The 22,213-nt window shown below is 40.0% G+C and overlaps 1 protein-coding gene across 1 annotated transcript; it reads right to left on the reverse strand.

The window, feature by feature from the left end:
* Positions 1 to 1,394: 1,394 nt before the first annotated feature.
* Positions 1,395 to 21,225, reverse strand: ndufs4 (NADH:ubiquinone oxidoreductase subunit S4). Its single transcript, XM_058071349.1, has 5 exons — positions 21,043 to 21,225; positions 19,498 to 19,576; positions 5,397 to 5,569; positions 5,189 to 5,262; positions 1,395 to 4,325 (listed from the first exon to the last, which is right to left on the reverse strand). Exons 1-5 carry the CDS (start codon positions 21,135 to 21,137, stop codon positions 4,222 to 4,224), a joined length of 525 nt encoding a protein of 174 aa, XP_057927332.1. The 5' UTR covers positions 21,138 to 21,225; the 3' UTR covers positions 1,395 to 4,221.
* Between the last annotated feature and the right edge of the window lie 988 nt (positions 21,226 to 22,213).

Below are 22,213 nucleotides of genomic sequence, written 5' to 3' on the forward strand. Positions count from 1 at the left end.
TAATTATTATTATTAGATTATTAGATTATTATAATTATTATTAGAACTATTATGATTGTTATAATTATTATATTAATGCTAATTATTATATTAATTATATATAATATTATTGTTATATTTGCATATTTTACATAATAATAATATAATAATTATTTTTATTGTATTGTAATTATTATAATATTTTATTATTTTTAAAATATTTAAATATAAATATAAAATAATAAATAATAATAGCAGATTGCATGACAATTTTACAGATACAATAATACCAGGTGGACTGTTACGTGTAAAATATATAGTCTGCCCCCCGTAAATTTGGTCATATCAATGCGAGTCAAAAAGTTTGCCCACCCCTGGACTAGAGTCACGTCTTGAGTACCATCTCAGTCCACGTTACCAAAAGTCAAAGGAAATGTGTTCAAATGAAAAGACAATAGTGTTTGATCTTTACAAATTTAATTGCCATAGCAAAAAAAAAAAAAACCAGAAGGATAAAGAGAGATATTTGTCTATATATGTGAGATGTTTGTCTATATGTGCCCTGTGATTGGCTGGTGACCAGTCCAGGGTGTACCCCGCCTCTCGCCCGAAGACAGCTGGGATAGGCTCCAGCACCCCCGCGACCCTCGTGAGGATAAACGGTAGAAAATGATTGAATGAATGAATGAGTTTGATGTGAATTGATTTAAAGTGCTCCTAAAAAAGGGACATGAGAACATACAGCTAATAGTATAACACTTTTACAGATAAAATTACACAAATAATTCAAGGAAAATTATAAGCATAAAATAGTGTGTTAAATATATGCTGTGGCTCCACAGACAATTTTGTTAACGCAATGCGGCGAGTCAAAATATTTGCCCACCCCTGGTGTACACGGAACAATTTTGAAATCTTTGAGATGAGAGCGAAAACAAGACACTCAGGTTCCCTATTAGTGGGTGAACAAGCTAACGCTGAGTGTACCGTCCATTCATCCTTCCATATTGCTGTAAATTCTAATCTAACAACGTGTAACATTAATTGTTTGTATTTTACAGAATCTTCCAGTTTCTAATTAAGAGCTAATTATTACTACTCTACCATACCAATACCATAATAAAATACTTTGCCAGTGACTAATGAGCAGGTGCTAGGTGCACATCACATGTGGAACATATTGTAGTGGGTCCAATAGCGTCATATGAACACACACACTATTTACATGTGGTAACAATATAAAACATACCTTACTAAAGGGACACACAAGATAGGCATAAAATCCAGTTACACCCAAACTCTCTCGAAGAGCTTTATGCGCTTGCAGCTTCATGGCACGTTTAAGGTCACGAGAACAGGAAAGTGAAGCCTTGAACAGCTCGTACTAAATTCCAATGATGAACTCAAGAAAGCAGTTTCAACAAGGGGTGGTTAGTATTACAAGCAGTACAACTCCACTGTCAACATATGCTACCAATTGTTGTATTATTGGTGCCTTTTACAGTGCTTAGCTTCTTTTTACACTTCTGTGACAAAACTATTTAAAGCACATCTGCAATTACACCTTCATCGTGACAGTTTATAGTTTTTATATTTAATATACACTGGTTAACTTCTTTTTACACTTGAATGGCCATCACAAATACAGTCAAGTAACACAACAACCACCTAGTCCTTTGCCCTGTACTGTATCGTTTGGTGAAATCCAGCACACAAACAAAGCACTCTGTGTGTTGCTGACTGTACATTGAGTGTGACTATTAAACACAATTTAAGCCACAAATCATGAGAATTTAGCATTTAGTTTAATTTCTTTTCACATCAATAGTGGATGGCTGCACGGCGTCAAGTGGTTAGCACGCAGGCCTCACAGCTAGGAGACCCGAGTTCAATTCCACCCTCGGCCATCTGTGTGGAGTTTCCATGTTCTCCCCGTGTATGCGTGGGTTTTCTCCGGGTACTCCGGTTTCCTCCCACATTCCAAAAACATGCTAGGTTAATTGGTGACTCCAAATTGTCCATAGGTATGAATGTGAGTGTGAATGGTTGTTTGTCTATATGTGCCCTGTGATTGGCTGGCGACCAGTCCAGGGTGTACCCCGCCTCTTGCCCGAAGACAGCTGGGATAGGCTCCAGCACCCCTGCGACCCTTGTGAGGAAAAAGCGGTAGAAAATGAATGAATGAATGAATGATATCAATAGTGGATGGCTGCACGTCAGACGAGTGGTTAGTGCACAGGCCTCACAGCTAGGAGACCCGAGTTCAATTCCACCCTCGGCCATCTGTGTGGAGTTTCCATGTTCTCCCCGTGCATGCGTGGGTTTTTTCCCGGGTACTCCGGTTTCCTCCCACGTTCCAAAAACATGCTAGGTTAATTGGTGAGTCCAAATTGTCCATAGGTATGAATGTGAGTGTGAATGGTTGTTTGTCTATATGTGCCCTGTGATTGGCTGGCGACCAGTCCACGGTGTACCCCGCCTCTTGCCCGAAGACAGCTGGGATAGGCTCCAGCACCCCCCATGACCCTTGTGAGTATAAGCGGTAGAAAGTGAATGAATGAATGAATGAATAGTGGATGGTTGATGTCCATCTACATGTCCTTGCCAGTCAACCATTTGGACAGCCATCTTCCTTCATTAGATATTCCAATGTTGGTTTGTGTACTAATGAGTCCAATATAAATAATTCAATATTACCCATGACCTACTACCCATACATTACACGGCCTGTTGGTCATAATCAGGATTTTATAAAATGCCTATGTACCACATTCGTGCATGTCTAGCCAAAGACGGCGAGAATGCTTTCAACTTGTACGACACAAACTGGTCCTGAAAGTGTTTTTTCCCCCTCCGCAGCTTATCGCCGAGTGCATTTCAAAGGCTAAATGCAACACATGCTGTCATTCACGGCCCGCTGACCCCATCGGGCCATTACACTCATATCAGATCGGCGCCTTTGATGCACCCGGCGAGAGAACAAAATAAATAGTGAGCACAAGGCTGTGAAAGATTTGCAATGCAGTGCGTTAATTAACGAAGGCCTATACCAATTAGGCGCCCACGGCTGGTATGTGAACGTCAGTGCAGTCACGCAGAGTGGGACCAAGCGCAGAGTAACACTACTGTTTACTGAACACAAAGACCACAAACAAGCCCTGGCAGCGAGATCCGTCACAGATTGTGAGACCTCGTTTTATACATTGGCGGATTGACCACTTCTGCAAATATGGGAACACTTTCACTTCTTTAGCAAAAAGACAACCAAATACATGGCTAATATATATTTAGTACATATATATTGGAACATGAAACAAACTGCTAGGTCAGTTTGTTATAGTAACATTAACCACTGTAATAAAACTTCAAATAAAGTAAAACTACTCATTTTTTTCCAAGACAGGTGTGTGTTTTTCTAGCCGTTTCCATCTTAGTATTTGAATCACACTGGAACTGTGTTGCAATGAAGGGTTGCGTTCAAAACACCACATCATTTATGGTGTATTCACATGTTTTGAGTGTATTTTCTGGAAGTGTCTCGGAAGGGAAAGCAGCTAGAGACGCGTTTAGGAGTTGGAGATAGTATTGGAATTGCACTCCTGTTGATGTGTTCAGGTCAGAATAAATTTACAAAAGTGTCAGATTCCGTGTGGACATTACACTAGACATGGTCTATACTCCAAATTAAAAATTTCAGGTTTAAATTTTTACATTGTGCGTATTTGTACACTGTGCCACGGGCCAATCTGACAATAAGTAGATTGCATTGTAGGGGGGTTTAATGTGTTAAATATATACAGTACAAGGATTTCATTGGTCGTGTATTAAATGGGTTACTTTGTCATGCAAAGATATATTTGAAAAGGCAAGAGGCCACTTATGGAAAATAAACTTGTAAATAACACGATACCCTCAGCATGCACGCGCTAACCATCATCAAAGACAGCTGATGGAAACAAACTGTAGCCCAGGAAAACACCTCTAGCTTTGGCCAACACATACAGTATTCATCACAGCGTTTAAACAGGTTCTGACTGTAATCATGCGTCCTTCTTTGTTCACTTCATGAATCAAGTCCACAACATGAGGAAGTCGGTAATGAGGTGCGTGTTTGAAAAATGAAAGCGATAATGACTGCAAGGTTTTGGTTTAAACGTGTGATTAAGCATTTATTGACAGGAATTGTACAGGTCCGCTGCGGGACAATGGAAGGTCACGGCGACTAATGGATGAGTCTTGAGTTTACTTAGCAGACCTTCGGGTCCTCTTATCCCAGGAGAAGTTGGCTCCATAGGATTTGACGCGAGGCTTGGAGGTCCGTTTCTCCGTGATGTCGTAGCTCCAACCTGGAGGGCAAACATCCAAGTTGAGTGATGGCGACCAGAGCGTCACACGCATGTTCAAGTTGGACTGCTTCCAACGCAGCAGAGGAGTCGGGGTGGACATGGACAGCCTGTGCGTTGTCAAAGTCTCGGCGAGTGATAAACACGTAAGACGCTCCTTTCAACAAACGTTTCCCAGATGGTTGGAGGCGACATTGGCTGTTTTTACTCTTATTTCTAATGACCTCAGATGTTGACTCTTCTTGTGAATGTGCGGTACAAAAGTGAACCATACTGTACTACCCTGGCAGGAACAGCAACAAATGGTGAAAAAAGCCAAGGAATGGGTCAGGTAGTTTGGGATCCTTTACAGTGGTATCACTAAAGGCACGGAAAACACTTTAAAGTCCCCTGTTTCGCAATATTGACTTGTTAATGATGTTGTAACAGTAATGCGTGTGTCTTTAGAGTCTGTATATGAGCACCAAACGTGAGAAAAATTATAGAAATATCCCCCCAAGAAAGGCTTCACCACACATCTTAAAATAATCTTTATCTATGCTCGTGTTTGTCCTTTAACTTGATAGATATTGAATTTTGAACACTCTATACACCCTCGTTTCATATTATCTACATACTGTATTGTATATAACTCTGGGAAAAACTGTTGATTTTGTTAATACTTGGGTTGTTTATATTGTTTATTTTTCTATATTGTGTATTTTGTACTGCTTAACTGACTCTGTACTCTTGCTGCTGTGCAATACAAATTTCCCCACTGAGGGACGAATAAAGGCATATCTTAATCTTAATCTTAATACTCGTAATTTTTGTGGCGATATCAAACTTTTTGACAGGACACCAAGAATCTTACACATTTGTATTACCGTTTTTCTCTGCAAAGGCAACGGCGTCTTCTTTGGAGGAGAAACTGAGCACCATGTTGGATAACGGATCAGCACTGCAAAACAGATGGAAATAACAACCCCTTGCTTTAATACCTTTTTAACATTTTAGATTGAGTAGCGTCAATACATCCTAAAAAACACAACTTGCTTGAACAGCATGAAAGGTAAAAAAAAAAAAGGTTCTTACGTTGAGGCCCAGCCCATGAGTGGATTCTCCCAACGCTCTCTGGTGTCAAAGTCCATCTTCCACTTCTTGGTGGTGTTGACTCCAGACTGCATGGCTGTTCTGGCGGGCACAAAGATGTGAACTTTGCGTGTTTTGACATGCTCCTCCGGCACTCCGGTCACAGGGCTGATGTCCTGGGAACACACAGGAATAAAGGATGTTAAGATAAGCTGTGAAAATGGTGCTTCATACATGCGGACAACATGCATGTGATTGGTAGCGTGAATTAACTTTCGGATGCTGCTTGTCCTATAGCAGGACTTCCTGACTTCTACTGAACTCGTTGACCGGTGTCTTTTTCCCCCCTTGTTCTCCACCATTTGAGGAAGCAGGACCCACGGTACATATAGGGGTCATGCGAGAAGTCTTGCCTGCAGGTGTTCAAGAGACTGCAGAAAACCACAATGTAATCACCATGCCAGAAACATAGAGCAAGTAGTACCTTACGCAATCTTTGCGTCCACAAGCCAAGATTTATTTCCATTTCTACATTTTATGCAAAGGCTTACAAAAAAAAAAGTTGGGAGTGAAGTTTTATTGATTCAGATTTGACTATATATCTAAATGTAGCATGTGAATGTCCGTATTTTAATAGCCATACTATATCTGTCCAGCAACAGTTAAGAAATTAAGTTGCTTTCAGTCCTTTGGGATACATTACTTTTATATAGACTATAGTATAGAGTTCTTTTAAAGACAAAAAAATGACAGTGCCGACTCCTGTCAAGGTCAAATATGTTTAGATTTTATAGATTAATGATAAATGAAGTGGAACCGCTACTGTTCCGGGATGCTTGTCAATCTAAAAGTTCATCGGCTTAGATAGAAATAAGCTAAACAGCTGCTACAACATAACTTTTTTTACTGTACAGACAATGCCAGACAAGTGTAAAAATAGTGAGGTGAGAAATTAAAAAAAAATTAATCAAACTGGATAGTGGTGGTTGATGTCGCCGCCCCATTGTGTCTTTGGGAACAGTCACATCAAGAATCACGTCTTCATTGAAGGTAGAAGTAACCTTAAATGTTCATTTATTCCATTCAAAATGTATATGTATTTATAAATTGTCTTCTGCATGTGAAACTCATTTAAAAAAAAAAAAACAACTAACATTTTGTGTTAACATTTTTAGCTTTCTAGATGAATTGAATTTACATTATTTCTTATCGGAAAATTCCAACACACTTGCTAATTCCATTGAATGGGCATTGAATGTCCCCAAATCTTTGACTGGTACTGTATACAACTTTTATCACTGCACAAATTACTTGGCAATATTGCAATGAATTTCATCGCCAAGAGCTATTACATCATAAATGATCATCAAGAGGACTCACAACAACGACAGTCACGACAGTAACCAGAATTCTACAAAAGTGCTGAAAAGTGACCACAATTTGAACACAGTCACACATATAATCTATACCTGTGTAATCTTCATTTGTTAATATTATATTAATATTAATCAAATCAATAATTATCAAATTGTGGTCACTTTTGGTCAATTGTGGTCACTTTTCAGCACTTTTGTAGAATTCTGGTTAGTGACTGTCATTGTTGTGAGTCCTCTTGATGATCATTTATGATTTAATGGCTCTTGGCGATGAAATTCATTGCAATATTGTCAAGTAACATTCTACAATGTTTGCTGTGTCTGGATAAATGTCCGCAAACTGTGTGTGATGTAAACAAAATACAGTGATTAATCAACACCAAGAGAAAGTAGGCCACACTTGTGGCCTCGGGGCGGATATATTCCTGAGCAACTAGCGCCTTTTCACGCTCCTATCAAGAATGGGGTACAATTCTTCAGGGAATTAGCCAACAAGTGATGGGAAGTGGACGACAAAACCCAGACGAACCTCCCAGCAAGCTTGCGGCAACCACCCAAAGACTGAGGCCTTCCCTTTCAATTCAAGAATTTTACACGTTTCAATGGCCATTACAACTTCAAAGAATCAAATTTTCCTCATTGTCTGTCATCCGCCGGTTGATTTGTAGAGAAGAGAAGGAGGGGGTCGCTTTGCATGAACTCCACACACAAAAGCTTGTCTATGTGTTAGCAAAGGAGCTTCCAACAGCATTTAAGCCTTGTAAATTACAGGTCCAACTCCTAAACTGCTGCTTGTTTCACTTAAAAAGGCGTCGAGAGCCGACTTCAATGTAATGATAAACACGATCTGCACATTGAAAGGATTGTTAAGAGGAAAAGAGGGACAAAAGGGGGAGAAGAATTCACAAGTCCTTGGCAATTATTTCCGTCTGCCCCATCTACTTAACCTTAACAATTCCTGCGTGTCGGCGAGAAGAGAAAAACATGTTCTCTTCACCCAAAAGGAGAGCGGCCGAAGGATGATGACACGAAAAGAGACACCAGAGGGCAACTAAATTAAGATGCCAATGTTCTTTTTTTTAATCTTTTCCTTTATTTAAATGAAGCAATGAAGAAGTAGAAAAGCAAAAGTGTTCTGAAATGCTGCTGCCTTTGATGGGATTGAAGTAATTGTACGTGGATTACAGGAGAGCTTTACTCCATGAAACAAGACATTTTCTACCACATCTTTGTGCACTGATTTTGCTGAAATATTGACTATTGACATAAAAAAATATATAAATATAAATACAATACTGACTAACGATTATTTTCATAATCAAATAATCAGTCGATTATGTTTTCGATTAATCGTATTTTTTTTAAACCACATTTTTAAGTTCCACCTTTTAGCAGCAATCCCTTTAAAGGGGACCTATCATGCTTTTTTTACTTTTCTGACCTATAAATGTTGTTACAATATAGGATTCTCATGTTAAACGATACCAAAGTGTCAGATAATGAGGTTTGCGCATTTGGAAGTGAGCCCAAGTGAGTAAGTTTTTGATGGCTCTACACACTCGGTTTTAGAGTTCAATTGACGTCAATGTGATCCGGACTTCCTTATGTGGGCTGCAAATTTCCTGCACTCAGTAAACATGGACCTATGTAATCCGGAAGTCCTCAGGAGTGTAACCAAACACAGCGGAATGAGTGTACCTAGAAGAGGGAGAGTGATCGAAGGGTGCTTATGCTGCAGAGATCATGAAGGGGTGCTCCTGCTGCAGAGCTCTTACCCAAAGGTAAACAATGTACTGTTGCAGCTTTCCTGTCCAAGAGACCTTTATTAAATTATTATTATTTTATTTGGCAAAACCGGTGCAGTTTTCATTCATTCATTCATTCATTTTCTACCGCTTTTTCCTCACAAGGGTCGCGGGGGTGCTGGAGCCTATCCCAGCTGTCTTTGGGCGAGAGGCGGGGTACACCCCGGACTGGTCGCCAGCCAATCACAGGGCACATATGGACAAACAACCATTCACACTCACATTCATACCTATGGACAATTTGGAGTTGCCAATTAACCTAGCATGTTTTTGGAATGTGGGAGGAAACCGGAGTACCCGGAGAACATGCAAACTCCACACAGAGATGGCTGAGAGTGGAATCGAACCCTGGTCCTCCTAGCTGTGAGGTCTACGCGCTAACCACTCGACCGCCGTGCCGCCCCCGGTGCAGTTTTATTTTACTTGAAAATTGTGTTCATTAGTTGTTTGTACAGTAATTTATTTTTATTATTTTGTGAAATTTGGTCCTGTTTTTTGCAATGCAATTCAGGTGCCAAAATAAGTCATATTTTCACCCCCTCCCCTAGTTTGAAGTATTATTGAGAAACTGATATCTATTTATTTATCTGTACTGTATAGACTGAACTCAAAACTGAAACCAGCAAAATGCAACAAAATGGAGAGCAGTGACGCATACAAGCGTATTCAAATTTGAAATGTTGGCGGGTCTGCACAAATACCAAAGGTCCTCCTTGACAGTTCACCGCACCGATTCTCAGCATCAACACCAGGAAACCTTCTGCCACACAACACCACCAGTGTCAATGCTTGAATCTCAGCGTTCCACCAGAAAATATTCTGAAGTGCAACAACATTAAGGTGAATACTTGATTCTTCGCATTGTGTTAACAACTAAATCTCTTATTCAAAGACCAGGACAGACATAAGAGAAGGTGCACCGTGTGCTGAAAGGTCCTTGATGAAGGCGATAGGATGTGTCAAAACACAAGCCCCGCAAAACATTCTCGACTCATTATCCGCCACTGTTAGCACAAGTAGCAGTCTAGACTTCGACGATACTTGCATGCATGAGACTGAGCGCTCACATCGGCCTGGCAGAACAGACCACAATACCGGGATTCACAAAGGGAACGATTGTGGCTGGAATGCGGTGTGTTCCCAGGAGGACTAGGCAGCACTCTTTACAAAAGGAAAACCAGCGCGGTGGGCACTTTTTTCTTCCTCACCACGTACAGGAAACAAAATGAGAACTATCAAGTTTGACACTATTCACAAGGCCTTCACGGGGCCCGACAATACCTGGCTGCACAGACAGAATACAGGGCTTAAGAGAGGGGGGGACTCGGGTGCTAAAGTCTCCGTCACGTGAAAGCGTGTCGGTATTTCTGACACCTCCGGGCTACATGCCAAATAAATAGCATAGGGGGCTTGTTGCTGTGAGGCTGCTGGGTCCACCACAATGCTATAAGCCACTACCCCTAATGCTACCCCTGTGACCTAGCGCCTGTTGCATAAACGCTGCTTACGCAGAAAAACAGGCTGCAGTTTGTTATGTAGACGTTTGCATGGGTGGAGTGACTTTTTAGCTGCAAGCTGGCACAAAATATTATAAGCGGTTCGTTTTTGTTGAAAAATGTGTAAAATTCTATTAAGTAACCATGAAATCCAAGATTTGGTTTGATCTAATTTATACATTTCAAGTCAAATATAACTTCCTATCCACTGGAACATTTTGTTATTGTGGACTTGAGTGACCTCACAGTTTACTCAATCCTGATTGGTTACGTCCAATCTGCCATTAACGACCGTGAATGTCTGACCTTTTGAGTTGCTCAGAAAAAAAGAAGGGTTAGATTAGACGGCTAAACCAAAGCTCTCAATATACACTACAAACCGTTTTCCAGCCAACATCATGTCCACATTGCTTGAAAGATTTACACAAGAACATTCACATTTCCTGTAGTGCATTTCCCACAGTTTCTGCAGTGGAAATTCGAACCCACTTTTGCCTCCTCTGTGATATCAAATCTGCTCTTAACATTCTTGCTGATATAATTTGCAGATCTGATTAAAAAAAAAAAAAAAGAGGATGGGACATTTTAAGGATTTTTCTAGCTCAACGTAAATGGAAAGAGAAGTGGCTTGAAAATATTCCTTGCTCATGACATCCAAGAAAAAGTACTAGACAATTCATTTGAGATTCACAAGCAGCCAAGTTGGATGAAGGCAGAAAAATGCGTGGGGGAAATGGACTAGCAGCTAATACCGAAGGACCTCACGGAGTTTTGGCAGAGTGTCGCCAAGAACTGGGAGCGGCATACGTTACTGTTTATTCGCTTAGCTCCATCTTTCTATCCCAACCACTCGATACTCCCATTGCGGCTATTTAGGAGAAGAGGATTATTTTAGTCCTAAAACAAACCATAAAAAGAAAATTCACATCTGTTCTTGTGTTGCTCCTTGATGGCTCAATTATTACAAAATCATCTGCATACCATGGAGCCAAGAGGTGGATGTGCACAATGTTACCATCATGAAACAACACATTTAATGGCAATGTTTGGATCGATTACATTTATTAGTCAGGTTACATTAACATTTTTACAGTCGCAAATCTGGCTTATTTTTGGTTTAAATTAATAATGTAAGCATAAAAATGGCTACATGAACTAAAATACAAAGCAGAAGCCTTCTAATTGTGAACGTGGATGTCAGAAAAAGGCATTTATTGTAAATTTAAATTACCTCACAACAAGCACATAATAATAATCACAATAACGCAGGCTTACTGTTACTACCCACAACAAGCTCAAACTCAACTCTACACCTCCGATGTCACTTCCTGACCTCCCTGACTCATCTTTCCACCCACCCCTAAGGTTAATACGAGTGTAAGTCAATTTGAAGTTGCCACTACAATACAATGAGGGTCGCCATTAATGCCATTAACTGACAACAAAAATGGTCCGTGCCCATTAGGCAGCCACGTAACCATTGCAAACTGTCCTTTTAACCAACCCAAGATGAACTCCTTACCTTGGTATGAAAGGATGAGTATGTTTTCGTTTTAGGTTTTACCTCAGTTACCTCTTTTTCAACTGATATCACATTAAAAATGTAACAAATGTCACGCCTGACATGACCACTCAACATTAGTCTTCATTAAAGAGTGTGCTTTATTGCTTATTGCTTAGTTGTAATGTCAACTGGTGGTTAGAATATTGAATTTTAAAGTCACGGTACAGGTTCTATTATGGTGACAACTTGACTGTAGAACACAATACATCTATTTCCTGAGGAAAAATTGATTTGACCGAATGTTATAAATCAGAATGGTGCCCTGCAACAGGTCAAAACCTCTAATTTGTAAAACTTGATATAGTTCTAAAACCAATGGGTCCTCGTTGTTTAGACAAATCACATCTCACCTCGTGGCAGACACCATGACAGCTAGTATGACACAAGTATCGTCAGGCTATCGTAGCAAAAACATCCGTACAACAAAGCTACAGCTCGACAGCCAGGAAAGGTCGTAGGGTCAGTCGAGCTGAATCATGTTGAGTCAGCATGTGTTGAAAGCCCAAACATATCACCCTTAACCCCCCCCCCCCCCCCCTCGGGTGCCTGTGTTGCACCCAGACCTACATCCTCACTCATCAACCTCCGCCGGTTCCCACCTTCGCAACATCTTTGAAGTGTAAAAAGCGTGCCAATTACTGATTGGACATAGGGGGCGTCTATAATAGAAACAAATATTAGGTTGCTTGCCCATGCGTGGAAGTGGTCTGCGACTGGTCTCAGAGAACAAGAAGCAGCTGGCGTGAGGGTCATCTCGAATCTCACGTTACCATACCGATGAGGATGGAAGGGCTGGACAGATGAGGTCCTTTGTGAATAGTCTGTCTGCTGTGTAGCATCTCTTACAGGCATGGTTCAAATATCCTTCGGGACGGTCTATGAAAAGGCTATTTTGACACATCCATCTTTTCTAAAATAACACAGATTCAAATCTCTTTTTCAAAGTACAGAGATACATTTCAACCAGTTAATACTGAACCCCAACCAATAAAAGAACAGCGATGACACATCATCATTAGCACACAAATGTAGTTTACAAAGATGGCTTCATGAGTCTAAATACCTGAAACCCAATCTTAAATGGCGCCGGCTATTAGACTGTGTCCTCCATTAATCCTGCCCGTCTTTAGAAAGTCCTCCAACAAATCTAGCAATGATACATTTCATTACTCTTTGGTGGATTCCTCCATTCCAAGAGTGAGTCTTTTTGTTCAATGATAATCGTCAACAAGTAATAGTGAGGGGGAAAACGTGAGGTTTCACATTAAATCAGACAGATTTAGGAGCAAAAAAAAGGCTCTTGTCTGTGAATAATAAGCAAACACAAGTAGCACACTAGCTTTTTATTCGCTCTGCAAACAAACACTTAGCAGCTAGACACTTCCTAAAACTAGCCAGCGCTGACAGGGCTGAGGACTCCTCTTAAGAGGCTTAGTCTCTAAGGAAGAGAGTGTTAATAAATGAAATAGTGGATGCTGCATTATAAAGTCTCTTGTCTGACATTCTCAAAGACATCCTCGGACACAGTTTCGATTTTTTTTTCCCCCCTAGTTAGCCCGCCATTCGAGAGGGCGACCAGACAAAACACACTCCACTTGTCGAGGGTGGGAGCGAGGGGACAGAGGTGGGGTTGAGTCTGGTGTCGCAAACGTGCTTGGTGTCTCGGGCTAGACAGGCTTAGAGAATATACACACCCCTGTACTGCAGACTTAAACTGCTTGGGCTAAATATAGACCACCTTCAGACAGCTTGTGTTTTATCGTGATTCTGTTGCCTCACTGGGTGAGAAAGCACATTTTCTTTAAGTTAGATGTATTTTTGAAGTTCCCATTTGGACTACAATTGCCTCTATTCAATGTGGACAGTGTACTCATCACCAAAAAAAACTTGTACACAGTAATCCCTCCTTTATCATGGTGAATTGGTTCCAGACTGGACCTTAATAAGTGAATTTCCGTCAAGTAGCATTCAATATTAATAGAGGGAATATTTTAGTACTTACAGCATAGAAACATATTTATGGCTTTCTAAATACATTTTTTAACCATTATTAGAGCCCTTTAGACATGAACTAACACCCCTATGGTCACCTTAATACTTACATTACCCAATATAGTAGATATAATCATAAAAAATAAGCCATTTAAAAAATAAGCAAGACTTGTGTGTTTCAATAAATGTCGTCCTGTTGTGCAGACAGGAAGTGATATTGGGGATTCTTAGTTTTGGAGTACAACGGCAACCCATGATATTATTATGATGATGATGACTATTATTATGTTATTATTGTGCCTGTAGTGAGATTGGCGATAAAGTGGCCCGCCTACTATTTGTAATTTATTGCCTTAAAAAGTATTTGTATTTTGGTTCATTTAGAACAAGGCGTAATTAGAATCTGCTCAAATATGCATTTTTTGCATATTCCGGTCACAGAGTCTCAGGGGATCAGGAACAACTAGGGTTCAATTCTCTGCTTGGAGTTATCAAATGTTGCGGTACATGAGGTTACACAAACCACCACACCACATTGTTGTATTGCATCTTGTAGAATGAGCCTGGTAGTTTTTGAGTAGCTGCTGACAGAAAATCGAACAGCGATGAGAATATGGCCTTGCTGGCAGACGCAATAATGGCTCCGTCCAAAACTTTCCACATCCATACGAACTAAGCAAACCCGTGATAGGTTGTGACACAATTAGGACGATGATAATTGGATGCATCTTGGAGCTGTCATGGATTTCATAACAAGACGACATGGACTTGGCACCGAAAAAGCTGTGGACTTGTGTTTTGAAAATGGTGTGGTTTGTTACAATCAGATCAGTTTAGTTTGACGTTACCTGCAAAGTTTGCTTGTCTACTATTCAATCTACCCAAGAATGTTTCTTTAAATGATTCGCCTTGACTGACAAACTCAGGATGTGTCATTTTGATTTGAGTCCAGGGTTTTAGTAGACAAAGCGAGCACATAAATATATCCCAACAGTACACAGGTACAACTCATAGCATACTCCAGGAAACATTCATACTCCGTTTTTTACATTCACTGTATGTACATGATGTGCGTATTGACCATTAAAATACAACTTCAACTACGTCTAAGCCATGGATGACAAAATATATAGCCCATAACCTCTCATCATACTCTACATATATAGTCATATTCATAACACATGTATCGTGTATATACCCTACCTCTCATCATACACTATATAGTCATATTCATAACACATGTACTATATACCCTACCTGTTATCATACACTATATAGTCATATTCATAACACATGTATTGTGTATATACCCTACTTCTCATCATACAGTATATTACCACCTACAGTTTAAACATCACATCTTTAGTCCAGATGTGATGCTAAACACCAACTGAACAGTGTGCTCTAATTGCACAAGAAACGAAATATTTCCCAATTAGAAGACTCACCAGGCTAAGCATCAAACAGGCCAACAAGTTTCATGCTTCATTGTCTGTCTTCTTTGCTTCCCCTCTCAACTCCCTGCACACCAATAACCCGTCTCCTCTGCCTTGTAAAACCCAAGTGCCTTTAGAGAACTCTATAACAAGGCTTCACAAGCATTTTAAGATTATGGTGTTGTCTTTATGTAGGAGAGCGTGCGTGCTTGCCCACAGCTAAATTCGTCGTGGATACTCAGACATATTTAAGTGTCGTTCGATTACAGCAGATTTTACGCATTTTCCAAGGCTAACGCTGCAAATTATCTCTGCCAAAAGGGCGAGCAAGCAAAGCACAAGGCTGCACTGCAAATGAGTGAGGGAGGTCGCAGACATTCCGTGTAAAGCCGTGTATCAGTGGTCTGCCAGCCGGACGCTGGGAGCTGCCCAGCATGCTTAATCAAACAGTAATTACATACAAAAGCAGGTCGGCATGGGCAGTCTAGGGAACAGCTCTGGGCAATGGGGCTCCATCACGCAGGTCTTTTTTTTTGGCAACGTCTCAAATTTAGGAGCTTTGGGAAATGTTCTCAATGAAAATAATTTGTCTAAATGGAACACAGTTTTAGTACAAAGAGTTAAGGGATCAGGATCATTGTGTGATTGCTGAAAATGTCACTTGAATAAATATAAAGTATCACAATTGAACACAATAAAGGTCCCCCTATTATGCAAAAGTGACTTTACGAGCACCAAAGACAAGAAAAACCTATCATCTCACTCACTGTTTGCCCCACTTTTGAAAAAAGAGGCACTCATATGGTTGCTTTTGAGGTCCCAGCTTTTGATGACATCATGAAGGGAACAGAGACATGATTCCACCCTGACCTGCTCCGTAAAAGCCTGGAGCTCTCCTACTATCCAGCAACAGACGTGGGAGCTGTTTTTCCTTGGTTACTAGGCTAAGACAGCATGTTGTTGCTGTTAAAATGTGACGGTAATGTTAGCACCGTAGCTATTATTGCTAACATTAGTAATGTTAGCACCGTAGCTATTATTGCTAACATTAGCGTCCTCCCCCACTCCTATGTAACATAATTCTGTCTGAGACATGCATGGACAAACACAGCTCATTAAAATTAAAGCTGCAAATAAGAAAATTGCTTTCTCGATTCACATTAACATACAACCTAATTTCTAAATGTTTTTTGTGTGACACACACTGCCAATCTATTGAAGGACACAGTGCTGCACTGTCGTTGGCATGACGGCAAACTATTCCTCCTAGTGCGCCTCGTCCCCAAGCGAGCCTCGCCGACCAGGGTGAGTTGGCTCCGCTGCCCTGGTTCTACCTGCTGATGGTCAAACGGAAAAGGGCTGCCTCCAGTCGAATAACAAGAAGATGTGGCTTTAGTTTCTCACTGCTTCCACCAAGGACACATTTGTTGACTGCAAATTTCAAACTCAATAGTTTTTTTTAGCTGTGCGAAAATCCTTACCTCAGAGTTCTATCCCTTACCTCATCTATCTGTAATGGAGATGAGCATCGGACAAAGTGCTGCTGCAAGTTCCTGTAAGCATTGCATTATTTGGGATGAACGAGATCAATGTGCAAGATACCGAATGTCACGCAAAGAAGACAATTATAAATGAACATTACTTATTTTTGCACTACTAAAACACACACCTCACTGTTATGTACAATAAGCTTTAAAAGTGCAATACTGGACTTATGTGCAATAAGATTCATTCATTCAAGTGAAACTCAAGTACAATATGTGCAATACTACATTTTGTTTACTGAAATTCCACATTTTGCCTACTGCAATTCTACATCTTGTTACTGTATAGCAGGGGTCGGGAACCTTTTTGGCTAAGAGAGCCATGAAGACCAGATATTTTAAAATGTGTATCTGTGAGAGCCATATACATTTTGAATGCAATAAAATGTGTGCATTTTTATGTAAGACCAACAGTTTTAGATATAATGGGCTCTAATTATGTAGACCAGGCACACTACCCCACGCCAATGGGGTGTGGCCAGCATACTTTCGTGAGCAGCGCAGTGTCTAATAATAAATCAAATACTTGCTGCCATTAATGCAACTTCTGCTGCTGCATAGTTTTGAACCGTATTCAGTACACGTATTTCATTCTTTTGGCCATCTTCACCAGAAGGCTTGGTTCTGCAGCTTTAGCTATTTGACTAAAGGAGGAAAGTTTACATTTACATGTTTTTTTGACATCTCAATGACCGAGGTAGACTACCGCATTACCCAGTAATAATCAAGTTTTGGTGTTTGACCTGGAAAATATCATCAGGAAAGATAGATATGGTTGGCCGTATTGCAGCAGAATATAGATGGACGAATTAAAATGCATAAGAAAGTTGTTGATTTTGAATATTATTTTTAACAGTCATTTCTGTGATGGTTTACTTTAAAATGTTAGGAAAAATGCATTTTTATTGTGGTAAGAAATGCTTGAGAGCCAGATACAGTCATCAAAAGAGCCCTACCTGGCTCCCGAGCCATAGGTTCCCTACCTCTGCTGTATAGGTTATAGTTTTTGACTGCAATTCTACATTTTGTTACTGTATAGGTTTTTGTTTTGATGTACACTTATTTTGAACAGCACCTGCCACTTGTATATTTATATTGTTATTCCTTGTTTTATTTTTATCCTTTTCCTTATTCTTATTTTTTACTTTCTACAATGGACCGTGGAGTTGCACTCAAATTTCGTTGTATGCAATACAATGACAATAAAGGTGATTCCGATTCAGACAAGACTCCTGGCAGCAAATCAAAAAGATTGTTTACCCAGGCCAAATTGCAACCGCATCTAAATGAGGTTATTCAGAAATGTTGGCGACACACACCACTCTCTCCTGCTCAACCCGACATAACCTCTCTACGGCCCGAGACCTTTGTTTGATTGGTCTAACCAGAAAGCAATTCGCACTTAGTGACATCCAGCGCAATGACTAGCGTGCTGACATATTGTGAATGGCCAAAAGGGAAAGTGCTCCCATTGGTCTCTTCCATGTGAGACAGGGACCACTGTACTATAAGCAGCTGAGGGCCACTTTTTTGGGCCCGTCTGAGCGAGTGTTAGGAGTCCTCCCCGCTGTCGCCAGCAACAGCAGGGCCACAAAGGAACCTCTGTGGCCCACAACCCTGAAGTGGCCACTGTCTTTTTTCGTGAGTCTCGGGGTGTCTCCCAATCTTTTTTTCAATGCAAGATTCTTTTCTTTTACCATCACCCCACCGCCCCCCTTCATTTTTCAGGCCCTTTTTCTCTCCTCTCTGCTGTTGCTCTCAGTGGCCCCTACTGAGAGTACAGAGACAGACAGACACTCCACCCAGCCAAAGGTTTGTCTGCCAGTATGGTCAGCTTTGCTGCGGGACAAAAGCACACTGAGGCTGCCCACACACAGCACTGCACCCTCCTTGCCAAACCATCAGTCCCATCAAACCCCCAAAACAAGCCCACAGACTTCCACACTGATCCAACTCCCTATTTCTCTCTTATCTCCGATCTCGCTCGTCTTTAAATCACAAAGCCCTTACAGTGGAACCTTAAGGTCGACACAATCTATTGCTGTTTTGCTGCTCTATTTTTTTTTTAGCAAAGGTTCAAACTGTTATGATAACGTTTTTTTCTTCTTGTAACATTTTAGCATTCTTAATTTTAAAAGTGCAAAAAAAAGGGTTGCACAAAAGTTGCACTTGAGCCCCAAACATAACTTTTCAACATTTTGTAAAAAGTGTAAAAACAAGTGAAAAAATAAATACCTTGGTATTATTATTGGACACACCCCTCAAACTGAAATCATTGTAAAATGCTACAACATCTTCGACAACATATGATGCTCGGTGGTCCTTCTTTAGGAATAGGGCACAAAAAAGGCACAGGAAAAAAAGCAAAACATGTGCATAGTACTTAATTTAACACTTTTTGAGTGAGGTCAAATTCCAAAATGTGCAATATTAGGGATGTTCAACTTCAGAGGTTCCTCTGTATTTCCACACCACTTATTTGTCTTCAACGTAGCTTCAAATGGGAGGTGTGTCTCATCTTTATGAGATACTGCATATCTTTACTTTTATGAATGTAACATTGTTATACAGTAATAAAAACGGTCTGTAAGTGTTTTAGTTTTTGTTTCAGTAATTGTTTGGTTTTGAGTTGCCTTGAGCACACATGCATCTTCTGTCAGCACAAACACATTTTAGCGTAATTATAGCGTTTGCCATCATTTCACACAGTTTCCAAATTGAGTGAGTCCAAGGTCAATTTGGCAGGAGACAAGAAGAGGTTCGAACAATTTCATCTTTCTACAAAAGCATAATTGTTCTGGCATCAAATAAAAGCTTTGTGTAGTTGGAGAGCAGCAGATGAGACAAACATCAAATTGTTGTGTCACGTTGTAACAGGGAGGGATCCTTACCAATTTCTCATCAACTGTAATAAGCTGCGTGTCTTGTCCTGCTCTCTCTGCCAGCCTCTGTGTTGACGTGCTAGTAGACCTAAAACCATTAGATACGCATTACACACCAAGCACAAACATGTAGCAAAGACAGGTCGGACAAAGCGGTAGGTGGAAAAAGGCTGCAGTGAAAATACAAGGAGAAGGCGGGAATCCCCCCCGCCACCTATTAGTTCTGTCTGGTGAATTTCTGGCAGAGTGCGGCTCTCATCCTAATGACAGGACATGCTTCATGTTGGCTGTGGTCAACTGTCAGGCGAGGACTGACTGTGTGGCTCTTTGTCAATGTGCAATGTGTCTTCATAGCTCTTACAATCGAAACTGGCCAGTAAAGTGCACTAACACCAAGACAACCATCCATTTGTGAAATAAATCCACACTATGGCAGCAGCACAGACACGGAGGACAACTGATGTGCTACAGTACCATGTATAGAAAACAACTGAGATTTGATGAAAATGCATAGGAACTCACAAAAATGTATGGCAATAAACCAGAAAATTACATTCCCATAGAAAGTGCACAACTTGTCCAGTTCCCAAAATTCATTGATTAAACTTCACTTGGGAAGTTTCTGAAAAGTGTCTAGAAATATATTACATTTTTTTGCAGCCATAATCATAACCTATATGATGGTGGCAATGCAAAGTCTGTGTATTACATTTTTTTTCATTATTATTAAATACACAGAGTGAGAACTGATGTCTGCAATTCAAAATTCTGACAAGTTCAACTTCAATTTCCATCATATTACTTACTGTATTGCACCATAGTCCTAGTTTTTATAGTACAAACATAGAAGGTATGTTTTAATATTTCTAGGAGTTATTTGATTTGTTAGTGTCATAATTTTCTCACTAAATTCTGTTCGTTTTAAATAACAAGTAGCTTGGGTGCTGTTTTCCTCCTTATAACCAAGCAGTGAAAAACAATATTGATCTTGAAGATGTTCTACAGAACATAGCACACCAAACCACCAGACAGTAGTTTGAATAGATTACTTTCCTTTAACCTCATTAACAGTTTACGCATAAAATGGAAATGCAAAGCTCAGTTATGGTAAGGTTCACTTTGATTATTGGCTATAGCATGAAGTTTAATATAAACTGTTTTTCTTTCTAGACAAAGTAGTGACGGTTAAACAAATAACGTTGAACTGCGCCTGTTTGTAAATGTAATTTCGACCTGTCCAATGTACTGCGAGCTGCAGTTAGCATTAGCTAATTAGCTGGTTAGTCCAATGCTTTAACTAAAAAAACGTGGTGGTTTTTCATAGCCTTGACAGTTATACACGTTACAGTTATACACATACGTTTAGTTTCCACTCATAGCAAACACATTCACCGTCATTTGTTAGGAGGACTTAGGTCTAGTACTAGCCACTGACACGCTAGCCATACGACCTAGCCTGGTGCGGCATTCTGTCGAATAAATGAATCTGTCCATCAATGCAAATCTTAGCAATGCACATGTAATTAAAACATAAAAAACTCAATCTAATATTACCTGAGGGGAGTCAGGAGCATTTTAGAAGCCGCATTGATCACATACAAGCGTCCCAGTCCGAGAAGTGACATTGAGGACGCCATGTTTGTTGTCATCAACTACATACGGCGGCCGCGAAAGGACAAACAGTACGAGGGAATGCCGGAAGCAGCAAATGAAATATTCATGTCCAGACTTGTCCCCTGACAGTTATATTCCACGGCACAAATAACATCTATGACGGCACATTTCTTACACATCACGCCCAGAGTAGGTTTTTCTAAGAGCAATGGCTCCAGTAGCATTGGCAGTGAGTCAATAGCGATTATCTGTCAAACGAAAAACTGTCAAGCGATATTAAACATTGTTCTGATATGGTGTATTATGTGTAATTATTTTGGGGTTAAGTTATTATGACATGTTAAATGTGAGTGAATTAACTTGTTTATAGGAACCATGTTAATGCACATTGAAGTGTCACGTATTGGCAAAAGCTATAGTTATTGAAATCATTTGTAATAGTTAATTACAGTAATTACATCATTATGATGATGTAAATATAATTGTATTGTCACAGTATGGAAATCAGTGTTTGTTGTTGGCTTTGACTGAATATTATGTATATAATATTGGAAATATACAGTGGTGTGATTTTTTGTATGTTTGTTTCAGACAGATTTAAATAAGTATCAGTCAACGACAACACAACTGAATACAAAAGGCAGGTTTTAAAAGAAACTTTTTATTATCAAGGGAGAAAATGATGTAAGTTTGGATTTTTTTTCTCCCTTAAAAATAATAATAATTGACTAATATTGTGTGAGAGTGTGACAAACATGCAAAACAATAAAAAAGGGTCAACAACTTTTTCTCACCACTATATCTTTAATTATGGCTGTATCTCTAATTAGGTCATTAGATTTTGGGTTAAAATCTCTGAGGCTGTGCTACATGGTCTTTTACTTTTATAGCGTTTTCCCACCTCCGAGACGCTTTGACACTATTAGCACATCCCCATGGGGATTCAGTATCTTGCCCAAAGATACTTCGACATGATCACAGGAGGATCATGAAGGTTCGAAGGAGTGGTTGGGACACAAATGAAGATGGGCATCTGTCAGCTAGCGTTACTGGCTGGTGCTGGCGTTTACTATAAGGTGCTAATAGGTGGCACCTAATTAGCTAGTATAGC

This window comes from Doryrhamphus excisus, chromosome 4 (assembly GCF_030265055.1).
Source record: "Doryrhamphus excisus isolate RoL2022-K1 chromosome 4, RoL_Dexc_1.0, whole genome shotgun sequence".
Lineage (NCBI taxonomy): Eukaryota > Metazoa > Chordata > Actinopteri > Syngnathiformes > Syngnathidae > Doryrhamphus > Doryrhamphus excisus.